Below are 21,532 nucleotides of genomic sequence, written 5' to 3' on the forward strand. Positions count from 1 at the left end.
GCGGCCGCCGCCGCCGCCGCCGCCGCGCTCTCCCTCCAGACCCCGCCTCCCGGCCGCGATTTCCGGCGCCGGAAGCCTCGAGGTCCCGCCCCCTCATTTGCATATCGCGCTGTTTATTTTCCTCCTCCCCCCGAACACTTCCAAGACCTGGGGCTTCGCGGGGACCCTCGAAAGGAATCAACCCCCGCCCCCCCACTCCCGCTTCTCATCTCTCTTCTGTGGTTTCCCCCTGGAACCTCCCTAGGACTCTTTGAAGAAGCCATAGGGCTGGAAAGATTCCACTTCCGCCATTCCCCCCCCACTTCCCGTCCGCGTCGGGAACTTCCGGCAGCCGCCCGTTGCCATGACGACCGCGTACACAACCCCGTCGCGGCGGAGCCTCTCAGCGGCGGCGCGTTTCGTTCCGGGTCTGGTGCCGAGGTTGGAAGGGGCCTGGGAGCGGGCCCACCCCACCCTCCCCTCCCGCCCACCCCACCCTGCCCTCCCCTCCCTGCCTCCCACCCCCCTCCCTCCCCGATTCTGGTGGGGGGGAGCGTTGCTGCCCCGCCAGGCGGGCTGGGCTTGGCCCGGCGTTGGGGGGGGGGTTAGGTGGATATGGGGGGGTGTATCCAGGCCCACTGACAGCTGCTGCACACACACACCCCTGGCGAGTGTCCTTGCTGGGGTGCTGTTTCCTGACACCCCCTCACCCTCTGTTCCCCCCCACACCCAGGATCGACGATCAGGGGCGTTAGTTAGGACGGAGTTCACTGAGATTGGTCTGGACCCATCCGCTTTTTGGAACTGGAGGGGGCTTTGGGATCCCCCACCACCCGCGGCCTTCGTCTAACGGATGGACCTACTCCAGAGATGGATGAGAACGGGGTCCATACCCAATGCCATTCGCACTCCACACAAAGCCCCTATAGCCCCGGTAAGAAGAAGAAGAGGAAGAAGAAGGGGGGGGGGGAAGGTTCAAGGACTTTGTTGTTTTCTTTCTTTGTGTCGGCCGTGGGGCTTGAACTCGGGGCCTGGGTGCTGTCATCTGAGCCTCTTCTTCAGCTCAAGGTTGGCGCTCTACCACTGGAACCACAGCACCACTTTTGGTTTTTGGTGGTTCATTGGAGATCGGAGGTCTCAGGGACTTTCGTCCCAGCCTGGCTTTGAACCATGGTCCCCAGATCTCAGCCTACTGAGTAGCTAGGATGACAGGCGTGAGCCACTGTCACCCGGCTTGCTTGCTTGCCTTCCTTCCTTCGTCGGGATGCCAGTCTTGTGTTCAACCCAAGGCTTGGTGATTGGGGGTTCAGATGTTGCTAGCTCTACACTCTCCCCACCACCCACCTTTTTTTTTTGTCAGTTGTGGGGCTTGAACTCTGGGCCTGGGCACTGTCCCCCAGCTCTTCAGCTCAAGGGTAGCACTCTACCACTTGAGCCACAGTGCCACTTCTGGCTTTTTCTGCTTATGTGGTGCTGAGGAATAGAACCCAGGGCCTCATACATGCAAGGCAAGCACTCTACCACTGAGCCACTTTCCCAGCCACCCCCACCCCCCACATCCCCTTTGGTCTAGGTAAGAGCACTGGAGATCAGGACCTTCCTGGGTACCTACCATAGCACCAGAAACTCAACCTCTTTTCAAGCCTGAATTCAGGGATGTTAGTGGTTGGCTCTTCTGTTCATTTCCTCCCAGAGGGCCACGTGGTGGCTACTGGAATTCATTCTAGTATATCCAAAAAATATTTGTAAGAACCAGGCATTGGTGGCTCACATCTGTAATCCTAGCTACTCAGGAGGCTGAGATCTGAGGATCTCGGTTCAAAGCCAGCCCATTCAAGGAAAGTCCATGAGACTCTCATCTCCTATGAACCACCAGAAAACCAGAAGTGACACTGTGGCTCAAGTGCTAGAGCACCTGCCTTGAGCTGAAGAGCTGAGGGACAAGCGCCCAGGCCCAGAGTTCAAGCCCCAGTACCAGCAACAAGACTATAAATTTCAGGGTTGGAGGTGATGTGGGAAGGGAGTGACATCATCAACTATCCCTTGGGACTCTCTAGGTAGTGACTGAAGATGGACCCATTTACGAAGATTCAGCCACCCTCTGACTTCCAGCCATGAACATCCCCATTCTCACCAAACACCATTTGTCAAGCCTCTCTTGTTTGCTGGGCACTCTTGTGGATATTGTGGGGGAGGGGGATTCTGAAGGGAGAAAAGGCCAAGTCCCTTGCCCTTGAGCAGTTGGTACTCTTAATTTGGGAGCTGACACCCACACCAATGAAGCGGCATAAAAGCAGTAGCAAGGAGTCCTTCCGTAAGTGCAAAATGGCATGGGGTCCCCCCCGAATGTCAGGGTGCTTGAGGGGCTGCTGAATAGCAGGCACCCTGAATGCATGCAGCTACTAGGAAAGGCCTTGTGGCTAGCTGGGTATGGGCCTGGCATGCTTCAAACCCATGGTCTGAGCATGAAGAGGACTGTGGTCCTCACACCTCATCCATAAGGTGACTGCATGTGCATGTTGGTGATGGGCAGAAAGGGATAGCTCTGGGGGATGCTCTTGAGCCATCTTGTGCTGCTAGTGTGCAGGGATTTCAGGGAGGGAGATTGGTGCCCCTGCTGCTAGAATTCTCCTTTTCCTTTCTTTGTTTCTTTTCTTTTTGTCAGTCGTGGGTCTTGAACTCTGGGCCTGGGCGCTGTTCCTGAGCTCTTCAGTTCAAGGCCAGTGCTCCACTACTTGAGCCACAATGCCACTTCCAGTTTGGAGATAAGAGTCTCATGCACTTTCCTGCCTGGGATGGCTTTGAACTGCTATCCTCAGATCTCAACTTCCTGATTAGCTAGGATGACAGGCATGAGCCACCAACGCCCAGTTTCATTTTGGTCTTTTTTTTGGGTCAGGAGTGGGAAATGACCAAAGCAGCCTGCAAAGCAGGAAGTCCTCAGGGATGGGAAGAAAATGAATTGCATGTCATTGTTTTCCTGATCTCCTCTTCTATTTGATGGCTACTAAAAATGTCATTCTTCTCTTAGCTAGAACAGGTACTAGGAAAAAGGTTCAGACATTTGTCCGTGTCAAACCCACTGATGACTTTGCTCATGAAATGATCAAATATGGAGAAGACAACAAAGTAAGTGGACTGTTTGCTCTCACCGGTCTGGACCTCTCTTTTTCTGTTCATTGTCACCCTGTTTCTGACTGTTCTAAGACCAGGGCAGAATTGGGAGAAGCCCAGAGGGACTCTGGTCCACCAAATCCCAAACATGCCTACGGAAAGAAATTCAGGAGGCTCTCATTTTTAATTGCTTTTTGTTTTTGCTTTGTTTTAACAAGTTTCCTTTTTTTTTTCCGGTCATGAGGCTTGATCTCTGGGCCAGGTGCTGTCCCTGAGCTCTTCAGCTCAAGGCTAAAGCTCTTCCACTTGAGCCACAGTGCTACTTCTCGTTTTTTAGTGGTTAATTGGAGATAAGAATCTCATCCACTTTCCTTCAGTGGGTTGGCTTTGAACTGTGATCCTCAGATATCAGCCTCCTGAGTTGCTAGGATGACAGGTATGAGCCACCAGCACCCAGCTTTTTTTTTTCTTTTTAATCCACTCTGGTACTGGAGTTTGAACTAAGGGCCTTGTGCTTGTTAGGTAGATATTCTTCCATTTGAGCCACACTCCAACCTTTCAATTGCCTCTGTGTATGCCTCTGGTACCAAGGCTTCAACTCAGGGCCTTGCACTTTTGCTCACATTTTTTTGTGTGTTGATCCTGGGGCTTTTAACTCAGGGTCTGGGCACTGTCCTTGAGCTTTTGTGCTCAAACCTAATGCTTTACCACTTAAGCCACAGCTCTACTTCTAGCTTTTTTGGTAGTTAATTGGAGATAAGAGTCTCACAGACTTTCCTGCCTGAGTTGGCATTGAACTGCAATAACTCAGATCTCAGCTCAGCTTTTTCAGTAAAGACTGGTGATTTACCCACTTGAGTCATGCTCCCACTTGAGCTTTTTTGTAGTTAATTGGATAGTAGTCTCTTGAATTTGGATTCTCGTCTGTCCAGGGCTCTCCTGTGTTTCTCAGATATCAGCTTGCTGGGTAACTAGGATTATAGACCTGATGTGTCTTCGAACAGGTTTGGGTGATTTATTTTATTTTATTTTTACTGTGAAAATACCATACAGAGGGATTACAATTACATGGGCAAGGTAATGAGTACATTTCTTATCAATCATTGTTGCTTCCTCCTTTGTTTCCCTTTACCATCCCTTCCCATCTCCCATAGACCACTTCCGTTTTTCTAGTGCTTTATTGGAGATGAGAGTCTCACGGACTTTCCTGCCCAGGCTGGCTTTGAACCATGATCCTTAGCCTCCTGAGTAGCTAGGATTATAGGCGTGAGCCACTGGTGCCCGGCATTGATTATTTTTTTATTTAAATATTTTTTATTGTAAAGATACTGTACAGAGGGGTTACAGTTACATGAGCATGTTTTCTGAAAAGATCTCTCTCTCTCTCTCTCTCTCTCTCTCTCTCTCACACACACACACACACACACACACACAGCTCTCTTCCCCTTTCCCCTTTTTTCCTAGTGTTTCCCCACTCTTTTCTTTCTGCTTCTTCTTATTTTTTATTATTTATTTATTTTTGTTGGTTGTGAGGCTTGAACTCAGGGCCTGGGCACTGTCCCTGAGCTTCTTTTGCTCAAGGCCAGCAGTCTACCACTTGACCTACTGCGCCACTTCCAGCTTTCACCGTGTATGTGGTACTGAGGAATCAAACTCAGGGAGGGCTTCATGTGTGCTAGGCAAGCACTCTACCACTAAGCCACATTCCCAGTCCCTCTTTCTTATTTTTGAGACAGGGTCTTGCTAGGTAGCCTAGGGTGATCTTGAATTCAAGATCTTCCTGCCTCAGCTTCAATCGTGCTGGTATTATAGTCTCGTACCACTACATCTGGCCTCTTTCTCTTTTTTCTAGAGCATTGATATTCATTTTAAAAAAGACATCCGGAGAGGAGTTGTCAACAACCAGCAGACAGATTGGTCATTCAAGCTAGATGGAGTTCTGCATGATGCCTCCCAGGACTTGGTTTATGAGACCGTTGCAAGGGATGTGATTTCTCAGGCCTTTGATGGCTATAATGGTAATTGCGTTAATTAACTATTGTTTTATCTAAGACTTTGAGGTCTTAGATAAATCTTGGAGGAAGAGTTACAAGTATCTTTTTGTTGTTGATGGTGGTCAAGGGGCTTGAATTCAGGGTCTAGGCACTGTTCCTGAGCTCTGAGTCTTCCACCACTTGGAGCCACAACCCCAGTTCCACTTCCAGATTTTTGATGGTTAACTAGAGACATGAGCCTCTTGGACTTTCCTGCCTGGGCTGGCTTTGAACCATGATCCTCAGGTCTGAGCCTCAGCAGTAGCTAGGATTATAGGTTGAGCCACTAGCACCTCGTCTGTTTTGACTATGTCGCTGTTCCCGCCCATTCCCCCTCTTCTATGGTGGAATTCTTTTGTTGTTGTTGTTGTTGTTTTGCCAGTCCTGGGGTTTGAACTCAGAGCCTGGGCGCTGTCCCTGAGCTGCTTTTGCTCAAGGCTAGCACTTTACCACTTGATCCACAGAGCCACTTCTGGCTTTTTGTTTATGTGGTACTGAAGAATCGAACCCAGGGTTTCATGTATGCTAGGCAAGCACTCTACTACTGAGCCACCTGCCTAGCCCCTCTGTGGTGGAATTCATATCTACCTTCCCACCAGTGGCTCCTGGATGGCAGCAGACACGCTGGGGATGGGAAAACTGGACCCTGGAGCTTTTGCCCTGGTTGTCACTGCGACACGTTTTGAAATATCCACAGGCACCATCATGTGTTATGGGCAGACGGGAGCTGGGAAGACTTACACCATGATGGGAATCACTGAGAACTTCAAGCACCGCGGGATCCTCCCTCGTGCCCTGCAGCAGGTTGAGAGTGGGTGCATGGGCGGGATACCATAGAGGGGGGCACCTCTTCTCTGTCATAGGTGCTGCTGACCTTAGAGATAGAGTCGGGCAGGGGGTAGGGGAGGTCCAGCTCTCAAAGACTTGGCAATATCAGTACTGGTACCAGAGATGGGACACCCATGGTTGGGGATTGCCTTGGAAACCTAGGTTTCAAGAAATAGGATTTGGGAGCCAGGTACCAGTGGATCACACCTGTCATCCTAGCTACTCAGGAGGCTGAGATCTGAGAATCGCCATTCAAAGCCAGCCTGGGCAGGAAAGTCGCATGAGACTCTTATGTCCATAAACCACCAGAAAACCGGAAGTGGTGCTGTGGCTCAAGTGGTAGAGCACTCACCTTGAGCTGAAGAGCTGAGGGACAGCGCCCAGGCCCAGAGTTCAAGACCCATAACTGACAAAAAAAAAAAAAAAAAGAAATAGGATTTAGACTGGGTGCTGGAGGCTCACATCTGTCATCCTTAGCAGGCTGTTCCTTAGCAGGCTGAGATCTGAGGATCTCAGTTCAAAGCCAGCCAGGCAGGAAAGTCTGTGAGACTTTTATCTCTAATTAATCATAGAAAAAGTTGGAAGTGGTGCTGCAGCTCAAGTGGTAGAGTGCTAGCCTTGGGGAACAGGAATTCAGGGACTGCCCAGGTCCAGAGTTCAAGCCCCAGGACTGGTTAAAAAAAAAAGGGGGGGGACTGGGAAGGTGGCTCAGTGGTAGAGCGCCTGCCTTACATGCATGAGGCCCTGGGTTCGATTCCTCAGCACCACATAAGAAAAAAGCCGGAAGTGGCGCTGTGGCTCAAGTGGTAGAGCACTGTCTTGAGCTGAAGAGCTGAGGGACAGCGCCCAGTCCCACGACGGGACCCAAAAAAAAAAAAAAAAAAGAAAAGAAAAGAAATTAGACCAATAAAGAAATAACCAGAGGTGAGAAGTGTGTCTCAGTTGGTGCAGAGCACTAGCCAAATGAGTGAAAGCATCAGTTACTGAGTTCAAGTCCTGGTCTGGAACAAGAGCAGGGGGAGGGAGGAAGAGAGAAGAGAGAGAGAAAGAAGGGAGGGAGAGAGGAGGTGAGAGAGAGAGGAGATAGAAAAATAAAAGAGAGAGAGAGAGAGAATAAAGGCATAGGAGCTGGATACCAGTGGCTCATGCCTGTAATCTCAGCTACCCAGGAGGCTGAAGACTGCAGTTCAAAGCCAGCCTAGACAGGCAAGTCCATGAGACTCTTTAACTCCAATTAGTCACCCCAAAAACCAAGTCAGTAAATTAATAGGAATCGTTAATGTTTTGCTTTATTTTCTGTCAGTCGTGGGGCTTGAACCCAGGGCTTAGGCACTGCCTCTGAACTCTTTTGCTCAAGGCTGGCTCTCTACCACTTGAGCCGCAGCACCACTTCTGGTTTTCCAGTGGTTCATTGGAGATTCATGTCTCACGGACTTTTCTTGGACTGGCTTTGAACCATGATCCTCACACCTCAGCCTCCTGAGTTGCTAGCATGACAGGTGTGAGCCACCAGCACATTAGCTTTGTTGCTCCTTTTGTTGACCATTCCACCAGGGTAGACCGTAAGTCCCTTGAGGACAAAAATTCCCTTACCTTCTTGGATGTCGGTTCTCTCAATGACAGTGAGTTAGCTGTTGTGCAATCTCCCATCCAGGTGTTTAAGATGATTGAAGAGCGCCCCACACACGCCATCACTGTGCGCATTTCCTACTTGGAAATCTACAACGAGAACCTGTTTGATCTCCTATGCACCCTTCCTTATGTTGGACCCTCGGTCACACCAATGTCTGTTGTGGAAAACCCTCAGGGAGTTTTTGTCAAGGGTTTGTCAGTCCACCTTACCAGTCAAGAGGAGGATGCATTCAGCCTCCTTTTTGAGGTGAGATGATCAACTGAAAAGGCCCTTTCCCCCTCTTCTTCTTCCCTCTTCCTCCTGCCCTTCCCTTGTTTTCCCTTTCTTCCTCTCTTCTTTCCCCTCTCTTTTCCCCTTAAGTGTTTGGTTTTGATCGGTCATGGGGCTTTTACTCTGGGCCTGGGTGCTGTCCCTGAGCTCTTCAGCTCAAGGTGAACGCTCTACCACTTGAGCCACAGCACCATTTCTGGTTTTCTGGTGCTTCATTAGAGATAAGAGTCTCAAGGACTTTCCTGCCCAGGCTGGCTTTGAACCACGATCCTAAAATCTCAACCTCCTGAGTAGCTAGGATGACAGGTGTGAGCCACCAGCACCTGGCTCCCTGTAGGTTTTTTGGCTTGGTTACTCTGAACTGTTACCATAGTTGGCTGTTGGTAACTCAAAATCATGGAAAGTGAAATTGCAGAGAAGTGATTACTTGCAGCTTAGGAACCACTGTAATATGTGTTCGTTGTAAAAATAAAAACACCTGTAATCCTAGCTACTCAAGAGGCTGAGATCTAAAGATGGTGATTCAAAGCCAGCCTGGGCAAGAAAGTCTCTTGTGTCTGATAAGCCACCAAAAAACCAGAAACACAGGTGTGGTTCAAGTGAAAAACATAAGAAACAAAAAACACAAAACCAAACACCAGCTTTGAGTGGAAAAAGCTAAGGGATAGCATCCAGCACTGAGTTCAAGCCCTAAGTACTGGCGTGTATACACACACACACAGTATTTCTCAAGTTATTAAAAAACCTATCAGCATTTTCCTGACCTCCTAATAGTCTTTGGTTGTTGGATGTGAAACTTGATTCCAGTTCAGTATTTACAATGATTCCAGTTCAATATTCATGAACACATTATGGCTCTTGATTCTAATTGTCACCTTGCTTATTGGAAAGCTATACCAATTTGCACACTCCCAGCAGTAGGTGAACATATAGTTCTAGAATCCAATCTATCTTTTTCTGTACTAGTTTACAAAAGAGGTTTGCCATGGGGGCGTCAGTGGCTCATGCCTGTAATCGTAGCTACTCAGGAGGCTGAGATCTGAGGATTGAGGTTCAAAGCCAGCCCAGGCAGGAAAGTCAGTGAGACTCTGATCTCCAATAAACCACCAGAAAACCAGAAGTGGAGCTGTGGCTCAGGTGGTAGAGCACTCAACTTGAGCTGAAGAGCTGAGGGGTAGCACTCAGGCCCAGAGTTCAAGCCCTATGACCCACAAAAAACAAAAACAAAAACACAAGTTTGCCTAGAAGGCCCATGTAATTGCACTGTTCTGAGATTACCTGTGTGGTTATTGGTGCAATTGAAAGTTGACTCAAATGCTGTGTTTTCATTTTTTTTTTTCTGCAAAAAATAGTACATTCATTTCCCTTCCCATTCAGGGAGAGACCAACAGGATTTTAGCCTCCCACACAATGAACAAAAACTCATCCAGGTCACACAGTATTTTCACCATCTACATGGAGGTAAGTGCCAAGCTCCTTGATTGGCCCAGGGAGGGGTGACTGCCAATGGGCATTGCCCAATCAGAGGCCCCTCCTGTTACAGACTAACTCTTAAGTGGATGTTTTGCAGGCCCATTCCCGGACCTTATCAGATGAAAAGTTTATCACTTCCAAAATTAACCTGGTGGATCTGGCCGGCTCAGAGAGGCTGGGGAAAACTGGGGTAAGTGAGAGAGGCAGGGATGCTGTTTCTGGCAGGCATGTGTCTGTGCATGCCCACTCCATTTCTGAGGGCACAGGTCTGAGCCAGGTAAAGTAGAGCAGGAGAAATAACAGCAGAAGTTAGCCAGGCATGGTGGCTCACGCCTGTTACCCTAGCTACTCAGGAAGCCAAGATCCAAGGATCGCCGTTCAAAGCCAGCCCAAGCAGGAAAGACTGTGAGACTCTTGTCTCCAATAAACCACCCTAAAACTGGAAGTGGCACTGTGGCTCAAGTGAAAGAAAGCTTACCTTGAGCTAAAGAGCTGAGGGACAGCGCCCAGGCCCAGAGTTCAAGCTCCACAACTGAGAAAAAAGTTAGGAGAAGTGAAGCCAAGGATCTCACAGACTCCTGCCCAGGCTGGTTTTGAACCACAGTCCTCACATCTCAGCCTCCTGAGTAGCTAAGATTTCAGGTGTGAGCCCCTGGCACCTGCTAGACTGCATCTTTTGAGTATTCCTCTATGAATATTCACATACGTTCATATTCACAGGAGTACTCACAGAAATGAGCATGTCCATGAACTTTAGTTTTCTCATGTTCAGCCCCAAATGGAATTCAATCGCAACATTGGGGGTGGAGGGGAAGGTTCCTGCAGCTTTGTAGCATCACCCCAAACCAGTGCATCCAAAAGTGCAATTGAGAACTGGGAATGTGGCTTGCCTTGCATGCATGAAGCCCTGGGTTCAATTCCTCAGTACCACATACACAGAAAAAGCCAGAAGTGGTGCTGTGGCTCAAGTGGTAGAGCACAAGCCTTGAACAAAAAGAAGCTCAGGGACAGTGCCCAGGCCCTGAGTTCAAGCCCCAGGACTGGCAAAAAAAAAAAAAGTGGAATTGATGTTTGGTTTGCAGTCTGATGGACGAGTCCAGAAGGAAGCCACCTACATCAACAAGTCGCTGTCATTCCTGGAGCAGGCCATCATTGCCCTTGGGGACCAGAAGCGAGACCACATCCCTTTCCGCCAGTGCAAGCTCACCCATGCCCTCAAGGACTCATTAGGTAAGGGTGTGGCTGGTGATCAAGAAGGAGGGGCCTGGTACCACTAACACCCCTCCACCCCCCACCCCTGCCACAGTGTGTGTGTGTGTGTGTGTGTGTGTGTGTGTGTGTGTGTGTGTGAGAGAGAGAGAGAGAGAGAGAGAGAGAGAGAGAGAGAGAGAGAGAGAGAGAGAGAGAAAGAGAGAGAGAGGGAGGGAGGGAGAGAGAGAGGAAAGACAGAGAGGGAGAGAGGGAGAGATTCCTTCCTCTTGGGAGGGGGGGCTCAAATTACCCATAGCTCTTTGATAGTAGTGTCAGACATATCCAGAAAAGCAGCATCCAGGTTCTCTTCTTGTGCCCAGGCCACACCAGAAACTTTACTTAAACTCTGGTCTCTGCTATAGATATCTTCTCCTGTGTCCCCTTGTCTCTAAATGTCTGACAGGCCTTGATCCAGGCCTTGAAGATCCAGAGGGAGGCCTCTCCCATCAGACCTTCCCTTCTTCCTCTGGCAGTTTCCAGGGCAACGAAGTGGAGGCTGAGGCCAGGTGCTGATGGCTCACGCCTGTAATCTTGGGAAGGAAAGCCCATGAGACTTTTTTCTTCTTCTTCTTTTTTTTTTTCAGTGCTGAGGAAGATGTTGTACTTACTAGATAAGCACTTTGACACTAAGCTACATCCCAGCCCCATGAAACTCTTACCTCCAGCTAATCACCAAAAAGTCAGAAGTGAACATATGGCTCAAGCACAAAAGCTGAGAGACAGCACCCAGGCCCTGAGTTCAAGACACACACACACACACACACACACACACACACACACACACACACACGCACGCACACACACACACACACACACACACACACACACACACACGAGACAAAGTAGTCAGATACCAGTAACTAATGACCACCCATATCAGGACAGACAGACAAGAGAGAGAGAGACACACACACACACACACACACACACCAATAGTAGAACACTAGTCACCACCCATATCAGGACACACACACATGGTCATGAGGCTTGAAATCTGGGCCTGGGCGCTGTCCCTGCGTTCTTCAGCTCAAGGCGAGCACCCTACTACTTGAGCCACAGCGCCACTTTTGGTTTTCTGGTGGTTCATTGGAGATAAGAGTCTCACAGACTTTTCTGCCCAGGCTGGCTCTGAACTGCAATCCTCAGATCTCAGCCTCCTGAGTAGTTAGGGTGACAGGCATGAGCCACCAGCACCAGCCTCCTTTTTCTTTTTTAAAAGACTAGAGTTTGAATCCAGGGTTTCCCTCTTGCTAGGCAGGTGCTCTACAGTTGAACCATGCCCTCCTGCCCAGTGTTTTTTTGTCAGTCATGGGGCTTGAACTCTGGGCCTGGGTGCTGTCCCTGCACTCTCCAGCTCAAGGCGAGCGTTCTACCTCTTGAGCCACAGTGCCACTTCTGGTTTTCTAGTGGTTCTGGAGATCAGAGCCTCACTGATTTTTCTGCCTGGGCTGGCTTTGAACTGTGATCCTCAGATCTCAGCCTCCTGAGTAGCTAGGACGACAGGCATGAGCCACCAGTGCCTGGCTCCACTGGTCTCCGATTGTTAGCTGTATGACTATCATGAGCTAGGTCCTGGCTCCCACCGTTTCTCCCAGCCCTACATGCTTTCTCCCATGCTGTGTTTTCATCACTGTTCTCTTCTGTTCCTTCTTAGGTACATCTGCTAGCTTCTTTTTCTCCCTCCCTCTTTTCTTCCCTCCCCCTTCCCCTCCCCCATGTCTCAGTTCCATACAGGCTCTTTCTGACTCAGCTTGAGCTTCTAAGACAAAACACCATACACTGGTGGCTTTCAACAACAGACCAACATTTATTTCTCACAGTTTGGAGCTGGGAAGTCCAAGATCAAGGTGCCAGCTGATACGTGGTTCTTGGTGAGGGCCTTTTTCCTGGCTTGCAGATGGCTGCCATCTGTCTGTATCCACACATGGAAAGAGACAAGGTTCTGGTCTCTGGTGTGTGTGCATGTGTGTGTGTGTGTGTGTGTGTGTGTGTGTGTGTGTGTGTGTGTGCTGGTCCTGGTCTTGAACTCAGGGCCTAGGCACTGGTCCCTGAGCCTATTTTTTTTTTTTTTGTCAGTCATGGAGCTTGAATTCTGGGTCTTGGCGCTGTCCCTGAGCTCCTTTTGCTCAAGGCTAGCGTTCTACCACTTGAGCCACAGCGCCACTGTTGACTTTTTCTGTGATTAATTGGCCATAAGAGTCTCATGGACTTTCTTGCCTAGGCTGGCTTTGAACTGCAATACTCAGATCTCAGCCTCCTGAGTAGCTAGGATTACAGGCAGGAGCCATCAATGCTTGGTCTCTCTCTCTCTTTTCTCTTTTATAAGAACAGTAATTCCATCAGAAGAACTCCACTCCCAGGCTCACCTAAACTTAATTTTCTCCCCAAAGCCCTACCACTAAATACCATCCCATTGGGTATTTGAAGGTGGGACTTTGGGGGTGAAGGCTTCAACATTTGAATGCTGTGGGAATATGGATGTTTTGTCCATAACAGAGCCCTACCAGCCCCAAGGGAGTTTGGTCAAAAAACCCACCACGAGTCACAACCCTTCTGTGTCTTTGCTTTCTCCCAGGGGGAAACTGCAATTTGGTTCTGGTGACAAACATCTATGGAGAAGCCGCCCAGTTAGAAGAAACGGTCAGTACAGACAAGTTGGCATCCCTCCTTCATGGGTTACCCAGGGCGGGTAGAGCTGACCCCAGACTGGTTCAGCTGGTACAACACCCATGTGGACAATCAGCGACTGGGGCAGGAGGGTGGGGGAAGTATTCAGCACCAAAGTTGCTGAAGGCCTGAACAGTAAGCAGTTAGCTATGGAGGGAAGATGGGGAGGCAGGCTCAGCATGGGGGCTTTGCAAGGGTAGGCTGAGAGCAAGCTTTGTGGGGACTCTGTGTGTGTGTGTGTGTGTGTGTGTGTGTGTGTGTGTGTGTGGTGTGTGGTGTGTGTGTGTGGATTCATATGTTTGAACATCTTACAAACACAAGCCAGGTGCTGGTGGCTCATGCCTGTAGCTCCTGCTACTCAGGAGGCTGATAAATCTCTGAGAATCAAGATTTGAAGCCAGCCTGGGCAGGAAAGCCCCATGAACTCTTCTCTCCAATTAATCACCAAAAAAAAGCTAGAAGTGGCCTTGTGGCTCAAGTGGTAGAGGGCTAGCCTTGAGCAAAGAAAGCCCAGGGACAGCACCTAGACTCTGTGTTCAAGCCCCATGAGTCACACACACACACACACACACTGAACACTACGGTGTTCTAGGCTGTGGTTGGATCTAAGGCCAACATGAACCACATAGGTGTTAAGCGCCAATCCATGGAGGTCTGTGGATGAAAGTCAAGAGTTCCCAGCCCTAAGTACTGTGAGAGGAAGAGAGGAGACCTTCAGAGGGGGTCAGGGAGAGAGGAAGAAGGAGGTTTCTTGTTTTTTAATTTTTTCCCTGGAGCTGGAGTGAGGAGAAGTGGGCACTGAGCTGGTTGGCAGTAGCAGGCTAGTAATTGGAGCCAGACACTGGTGACTCACGCCTGTAATCCCAGCTACTGGGGAGTCTGAGATCTGAGGATCTCGGTTCCAAGCCAGACTGGACAGGAAAGTCTATGAGACTCTCATGTCCAGTTATCCACAAAAAGCTGAAGCAGAGCTGTGTGTGTACCTGTTATTAGGTACACACTAGGCCAAGCACTATACCACGTGAGCTATGTGCCCAGTCATTTCACTTTTCAAGTGTGGATGTTTAAGGCAATCTCCAGAATATACGTAGGCAGATGAAGCCCTTCATTACCAAGGATGCTGTGGGGCAAGACAGATCTGCAGGGCCTCCCAGCCATGGGCATTAGGGACAATCCCAGCTTCTAGAGCGTGTGTTTCTGCCATACATTCAATGCTCTGGGGTTTGGTGCCTGGAACAAGCAACCCCTGCTGACGTGGGGCAGCCTCTCCAGGGGGAAGCTTTCACATCTCTCTGGTTCCTAGCAAAGCACAGTTGTACCCCAAGAGCAATCACTTGAGACTCACCTAGCAAAGCACAGTTGTACCCCAAGAGGAATCACCAGAGGCTCACCTCTACTTCCAGTTTTTTGCTTGTTAGTTGGAGATAGCGTCTTCAGTTTGCCTGCCTGGGCCAGCTTCAAACAGCTGATTCTCAGCTCTCAGCCTCTTGAATAGCTCCGATTACATGCATGACCCCATTGTTGCCTAGCAATAGTTTTTTAAACATGAATTACATCTTGGAATCATAATATTATGGATCTGTTAGGTTAATTTGTTTTGGTGGGGATACTGAAAAAAAGACAGTTATTTTTGGGTCACAGAACTTGAACTCAGGGCCTGGGAGCTATCCTTGAGCTCTTTTTTTGCTCAAGGCTAGTGCTCTACCACTTTTGAGCCACAGCCTCACTTCAGGTTTTCTCATGGTTGATTGGAGATGAGTCTCAGACTTTCCTGCCCGGGCTGGCTTCAAATCCTGATCCTCAGATCTCAGCCTCCTGAGCAGCTAGGATTCCAGCCATGAGTCACCAGCGCCTGGCTCAAAGGGAATATTTTGCCATAGCTAGGACCACAGTCCTCCCAATCTCTGCCTCCTGAGCAGCTAAGAATTACAGGCATGAACCCCTAGGCCTGGCGGGGGGGGGGGGGGGGGCGTGCAGGACGTGTCTCACTTGGTTTGGAAGTCATCTGACATCTGCTTGATCTGTTTTCCAGCTTTCTTCGCTGCGGTTTGCCAACAGGATGAAGCTGGTGACAACCGAGCCTTCCATCAATGAAAAATACGATGCTGAGGTGCTGAGAGGCCTCCTCCACCGGGGGGGGGGGGGGGGGGGGGGAGAGGGAGAGAGGCGAGGAATGTGTATGGATTTGATGCCATGTGGGAAGAGATAGCAGTGACTTCCTTCCTGCCAAAGATCCTCACTTGGCCCTGGGTCAGTCTCATTCTACCTTGGCACAGACCAGGGCTTTAGCATCCCTGGAGACTCTTCCAAGGCTGCCCATAGAGGTAACCAGGGGGCAACCACCCAGTTCACAGGTGTGTGGCTCCAGAAATCCTGGGTCCTTTGGGCTTCTCCATGAGATCTCCTTAACAGTTTAGGGAGTGTGGATTACCTCACAGAAGTTGCCTGGCTGTCAGTACAGAATAGACTAGAATAGATGACTGGCCTAAGTGATCCAGCCCCATAAACGGAGCTGAGAAATCAAGAGGCATTAACCAGGGCAAACGGGAATTCAAACATCACACCCTCAGACCAGCAAAAACTGGACTTTGGTCTCTGGCAAATGTAACAAATGATGATGAGGGAGAAGGTGGAGAAACAGAACTCAAGTTATTTCTGGCCAGAGTATAATTAACGCAAGCATTTGGGGAAGAATTTTGGTAACAACTAATAAAGTAAAAGCACATTTGCTGATCACTTGGGGCTTTTAGGAGGTAGCTAGCGCTCTACTACTTTGAGCCACAGTGCCATTTCCAGCTTTTTTTGGTAGTTAATTGGAGATCAGTCTCACAGACTTTCCTGCCCTGCCTGGCTTCAAACCCCACTCCTCAGATCTCAGTCTCCTGAGTTTAAGCATTACAGGCATGAGCCACCAGTGCCCAACTTGGTTTTCCTTTAAGATGCTTATGGTATCAAGGTCACTGCAGAAAGAGATTGTACATCCCTCGTGCTCATGCCAAAGCAATTAAACTTTTCAGATCTCTAAATCCTGAAGGAAATTAACAGTCCCTATTGTTCTGTGGACCCATCCATGGGTCTCATACACAAGCAGGCAGCTGCTGAGCTTCAGATCCTGATTCTGGCCATTACTGGGGCGGAGCCTGAGGATTTGCATTTCTTGATTATTTATTTTGCCAGTCCTGGGGCTTGAACTCAGGGCCTGGGCACTGTCCCTGAGCTGCTTTTGCCCAAGGCTAGCACTCTACAACTTGAGCCACAGTGCCACTTCCAGCTTTACCTATGTATGTGGTACTGAGAAATTGAACCCAGGGCCTCATGCATGCTAGGCAAGCACTCTACAACTAAGCCACATTACCACCCCGTTTGTTTTTGTCAGGCTTGAACTCTGGGCCTCGGCGCTGTCCCTCAGTTCAGTTCTTCAGCTCAAGGCTGGTACTCTACCACTTGAGCCACAGCACCACTTCCGGTTTTCTAGTGGTTCATTGGAGATAAGAGTCTCCCGGACTTTGTCTGCCCGGGCTGGCTGTGAACCACAATCCTCAGATCTCAGCCTCCTAAGTAGCTAGGTTGACAGATGTGAGCCATCAGTGCCTGGCCATGTTTTTTTTTTTTTTTTTTTTTTTGGGTCCGGTTGTGGGGCCTGAACTCTGGGCCTGGGCACTGTCCCTCAGCTCTTCAGCTCAAGGCTAGCGCTCTACCACTTGAGCCACAGCGCCACTTCTTTTTTGCTTATGTGTTGCTGAGGAATCGAACCCAGGGCCTCATGCATGCAAGGCAAGCACTCTACCACTGAGCCACCTTCCCAGGCCATGTTTTTGGTTTTTTGAAACAAGTTTTCGCTAGGTATCCTAGGTTGGCCTGGAACACACTCCCAGCCCCTGGAGTGCCGGGATTACAGATGTGTAGTACTGTACCTGAAAGGATTTACATTTCTAATAAGAGCCCAGGTCACTGGGCATGGTGACACATGCCTGTAATCCTTACTACTTGGGAATCTGTAGTGTCTCTGAGTTTGGGGACATCCTGGGTCATTGTTACATACCTGTCATCCTAGCTACTCAGGTGGCTGAGATCTGAGGATCTTGGGTTCAAAGCCAGCCTGGGCAAGGGGAAGCCCTTGAGATTCTTCTCTCCAAATAACCACCAAGAAGCCAGAAGTGGAGTTGTGGCTTAAGTGGTAGATCGCCAGCCCTGAGTGAAAAAGCCAAGAAAGAACATGAGGTTCTGAGTTCACCTCGCCCTTCCCCCAGTACCAACACAAAAATAAAAACAGACAAACACCGGCATAGTCATGAGGAGAACCAGCTCCCTTGGTCCCAGGGTGGGAAATTGGATGCTGAATTGGAACAGATAGTCCTTCTCCCCGCCCCCCCATCACCCACAGATAACCAAGCTGGCCTAAGCCAAACAGAATCATCCCATTTAAGCCCCTCAACAGCTCTCAGGGTTTTCCCTACAGGGAAACCTGGTTCACTTTTCTAGAGCTGGGAGAAGATGGATAACCAAGGCTCCTCCTTTGACACCACAGAAAAGTCACACCTGAAGATTTACTTGGGGCTTCCTTAAGGGGCTGAGCCAGACTTTGAATTCTGACTCAGTACCTTAAAGCCCAGGCTTTGTGCTTACTTTGCCACAGAGCCACCATGGTGCCAGGGTTCGACTGCACCTTGCTGGGTGAGGAGCTGTGGTCGCTGGTCTCCTGGATCCCAGGAGACAGTACTCCCCCTAGTGGCCACTTTATAATATCTAAAGGAAACCCCCTTGCTCACATGAACTCCCTTGTGCCTCTTTTTTTTATACAAGTAGATAATAGCCACCAGATTATAAATGACTTAACATTCCATTTTCTCAACACGTGTCCTTGGCTCACGCCTGTCATCCTAGCTACTCAGGAGGCTGAGATCTGAGGATCACGGTTCAAAGCCAGTCTGGGCAGGAAAGTCCATGAGACTCTTATCCAATAAAACCACTAGAAAACTGGAAGTGGTGCTGTGGCTCAAGCAGTAGAGCACTATTGAGCAAGAGAGGTTCAGGGACAGTGCCCAGGCCCTGAGTTCCAGCCCCAGGACTGAGGAAAAAAAAAATAAAACCATCTAGGACTTGAATTTGAAGTGGGTTTGGTGTCCTGTGTTGTCTCTGTCCTCCATCTCTTCTGCTGAGAAGAGGTAAAGGCCCAGAGGCTGTTGAAGCCATCTCCCTAGCAGGGAGAGAACAGCCGGGAAGCCGAGAACATATCTTATAGGTTACCAAGACTGGCTGGCCGGAACATCTGGGCATAGAATTGAATTACCTCACCTGGTGGCTTCTCTGATGACCCCCTCCCCTCTTCCCTGGCAGAGAATGGTCAAGAATCTGGAGAAGGAGCTGGTGTTGCTCAAGCAGGAACTGGCCATCCATGACAGCCTGGTAAGGGGCTGGGGCAGGGGAAGGACCCATGCTGGAGGGCCTAGGGCCAAGGGCAGACAGCTAGACAAACAAGAGCCAGCCTAAGCAGCCAGTGCTAGTGCCAAAGGGGCCCCTTTTTGGCTCTCCCTCGGGCTCAAGTTCCTGGTTACTTATCACTTCCTTTTTTAAGGCCAACCGCACCCTGGTGACCTACGACCCCATGGATGAAATTCAGATTGCTGAGATCAACTCCCAAGTGCGGAGGTACCTGGATGGGACCCTGGATGAGATCGATGTAAGTTTGCAGGATCAGCAGGCTCACTCAGTTGGTTTGGGGGGCTCCCTGACCTGGACACTCCCAGTGTGGGCTGTACTTGGCCTTGGAACCTCATACAGAGCAGGTGCTGGGTTTGTGTCAAAGAGCATTCAGAGCTGGGTGCCAGTGGCTCATGCCTGTCATCCTAACTACTCAGGAGGCTGAGATCCAAGGATTGTTGTTCAAAGCCAGCCCCGGCAGGAAAGTCCATGAGACTCTTATCTCCAATAAGCCACCAGAAAACTGGAAGTGGCTCTGTGGTTCAAGTGGTACAGCACTCACCTTGAGCTGAAGAGCTGAGAGACAGCCCAGGCCCAGAGTTCAAGCCTCACAACTGACTTAAAAAAAAAAAAAAGAGCATTCAGTTCACCATAGCCTTGCCTGCCAAGTTGAAAGGCCTGCGGGGTGGGGGTGGGGTGTTGTTCAAAGCCAATGACCTCTGTCCCAAGAGTATAAGCACAGCTTGGCTGCCCAGATACGAGTCCCATTTGCCTCCTGGTCTCACCCTTCGGGGTAGGGAAATCAACATAGGATTTTTTAAATTATTTTTTGTCCATCGTGGGGCTTGAACTCAGGGCCCGGTTATTGTCATTGAGCTCTTTTTGCTCAAGGCAAGTGCTCTACCACTCTGAGCCATTGCACCACTTCTGGTTTTCTGGTGGTTTATTGGAGATAAGAGTCTCATGGACTTTCCTGCCTGGGCTGGCTTTGAACTGCAATCCTCGATCTCAGTCTCCTGAGTAGCTAAGCTGACAAGTGTGAGCCACCAGCGCCCAGTGGATGTTTGCTTTTTGAGAAAGGCTTGGTGGTGCTTTGTTGAGAGGCTGCAGATGGTCCCATTCTCAAGTCAGATGGTCCAGAGTCAGCTATACAGTCTGGTCCCCTGGTGGCCCTTTGTAACTTCCCTGTTCTCTTCCTTCCAGATAATCAATCTGAGGCAGATCCAGGAGGTGTTCAACCAGTTCCGAGTGATTCTGAGGTGAGAGGCTCCCTCCCTTAACAACCCCCGCCTTTTTTTTTTTGTTGGTCATGGGGCTTGAACTCTGGGCCTGGGCGCTGTCCCTCAGCTCTTCAGCTCAAGGCAAGCGCTCTACCACTTGAGCCACAGCGCCACTTCTGGTTTTCTGGTGGTTTATTGGAGATAAGAGTCTCACAGACTTGGGGCTGGGAAGGTGGCTCAGTGGTAGAGCGCTTGCCTTGCATGCTTGAGGCCCTGGGTTCGATTCCTCAGCACCACATAAGCAAAAAGAAAAAAGCCGAAGCCGGAAGTGGCACTGTGGCTCAAGTGGTAGAGCACTAGCCTTGAGCTGAAGAGCTGAGGGACAGAGCCCAGGTCCAGAGTTCAGGCCCCACGACCGGACCCCCAAAAAAAAAAAGTCTCACGGACTTTCCTGCCGGGCTGGCTTTGAACCATGATCCTCAGATCTCAGCCTCCTGAGTAGCTAGGATTACAAGCATGAGCCACCGGTGCCTGCCTATCATTTTCCATGATCCTGGGTACGTGCTTTCAAGAGCACTCCTTTCTCTCTGTCATGTGAGGATCCAGATCAGAGTATTGGGTGTGGATGTTTACTGAGTTCATTAGTAGGATAGGAAGTCCACAGTGTGAGAGCTGTGAACCTACTCAGAGCTTGGCATCACCAGACTCCCCTGCCCCCTACTTCAGAAGGAAGGCATTTATAGTTTGAGTGCAGATCTCCCACTGCCAGTTCAGGCTGGGTAATATCAAAGACTGGTCACATGACTCTGAGGAACTATTAGAGAGCAAACCTTGGCCGGAGCATAGGCCTTACAGCCCATATTGACGTGTCACCTCTGGAACAGATGCACCTGGCATGTCAGATGGTTTGGGTGTAGGTTTGGATACTGGACAGTGAATGTGTGGGCCCTCTGTGTGCTTTGTCTTCGGGCTCAAGATAAGGATGTGTCTCAACAACAACTTTTTTTTTTCTTTCATTACTAGGGATTGAACTCAGAGCTTGTACTTCTTAAGCAGGTGCTCTACCCCTTGAGCCACACCTCTAGCGCTTTCATATTTTTGTTTTTGAGGTAGGTCCTCAAAACTGAGATCCTTCCTCTGCCTCCTGTGAACAGTCTATGCCACTATGTTCATCGCTCAAACAGTGGCTCACGCCTGTCATCCTAGCTCCTCAGGAAGCTGAGAGCTGAGGATCGCGGTTCAAAGCCAGCCTGGGGCAGGAATGTTCGTGAAACTCTTATCTCTAATGAACCACTGGAAAACTGGAAGTGGCGCTGTGGCTCAAGTGGTAGAGCACTAGCCTGGAGCTGAAGAGCTGAGGGACAGCACTCAGGCCCAGAGTTCAAGCCCCATGACTGATAAAAAAACAACAAAACATAACAAAACAACAAAAACCCCTTCTAATCCATAACTTAGTTTTGCCCAAGTGGGCCCAGTATGGCCCCCCCCCCCCATAAAACTCTGTCTTTCTCTCTCTCTCAAGCCAACAGGAACAGGAGATAGAGTCTGCCCTGCGCAGGAAGTACACTCTCATAGATAAGAATGACTTTGCAACCATTTCTGCTGTGCAGAAGGTAAGCACACCTGCTTCCTGCTAACAGTAC

General features: G+C 49.7%; 1 protein-coding gene and 1 long non-coding RNA gene across 9 annotated transcripts in view; one reads left to right on the forward strand and one right to left on the reverse strand.

The window, feature by feature from the left end:
• Positions 1 to 244: 244 nt before the first annotated feature.
• Positions 245 to 21,532, forward strand: part of Kif9 (kinesin family member 9) — a 29,571-nt gene continuing 8,283 nt past the window's right edge. For 3 of the 5 annotated variants that reach the window (XM_070017543.1, XM_070017545.1, XM_070017542.1), the window contains exons 1-15: positions 245 to 420; positions 713 to 913; positions 3,011 to 3,108; positions 4,946 to 5,111; positions 5,824 to 5,930; positions 7,609 to 7,833; positions 9,235 to 9,318; positions 9,428 to 9,520; positions 10,413 to 10,560; positions 13,157 to 13,221; positions 15,281 to 15,358; positions 18,586 to 18,654; positions 18,824 to 18,928; positions 19,873 to 19,928; positions 21,412 to 21,502. In XM_070017543.1, the coding sequence (XP_069873644.1) occupies positions 850 to 913; positions 3,011 to 3,108; positions 4,946 to 5,111; positions 5,824 to 5,930; positions 7,609 to 7,833; positions 9,235 to 9,318; positions 9,428 to 9,520; positions 10,413 to 10,560; positions 13,157 to 13,221; positions 15,281 to 15,358; positions 18,586 to 18,654; positions 18,824 to 18,928; positions 19,873 to 19,928; positions 21,412 to 21,502 (1,449 nt within the window). In that variant the 5' untranslated portion in view covers positions 245 to 420; positions 713 to 849. Of the gene's footprint in view, positions 421 to 712; positions 914 to 2,036; positions 2,294 to 3,010; positions 3,109 to 4,945; positions 5,112 to 5,823; positions 5,931 to 7,608; positions 7,834 to 9,234; positions 9,319 to 9,427; positions 9,521 to 10,412; positions 10,561 to 13,156; positions 13,222 to 15,280; positions 15,359 to 18,585; positions 18,655 to 18,823; positions 18,929 to 19,872; positions 19,929 to 21,411; positions 21,503 to 21,532 lie in introns of those variants that run through there. The other 2 variants (XM_070017546.1, XM_070017544.1) reach the window with 1 other exon arrangement.
• Positions 12,300 to 21,532, reverse strand: part of LOC138823987 (uncharacterized) — a 32,007-nt gene continuing 22,774 nt past the window's right edge. Inside the window, exons 5-8 of one of the 4 annotated variants that reach the window (XR_011370973.1) lie at positions 17,291 to 17,439; positions 15,238 to 15,370; positions 14,640 to 14,773; positions 12,300 to 12,493 (exon numbers count right to left, since the gene is read on the reverse strand). This is a non-coding gene — a long non-coding RNA (uncharacterized lncRNA). Of the gene's footprint in view, positions 12,494 to 14,639; positions 14,774 to 15,237; positions 15,374 to 17,290; positions 17,440 to 21,532 lie in introns of all 4 variants that reach the window. The other 3 variants (XR_011370974.1, XR_011370975.1, XR_011370972.1) reach the window with 3 other exon arrangements.

This window comes from Dipodomys merriami, unplaced genomic scaffold (assembly GCF_024711535.1).
Source record: "Dipodomys merriami isolate MVZ:Mamm:240054 unplaced genomic scaffold, mDipMer1.0.p SCAF_125, whole genome shotgun sequence".
NCBI lineage: Eukaryota > Metazoa > Chordata > Mammalia > Rodentia > Heteromyidae > Dipodomys > Dipodomys merriami.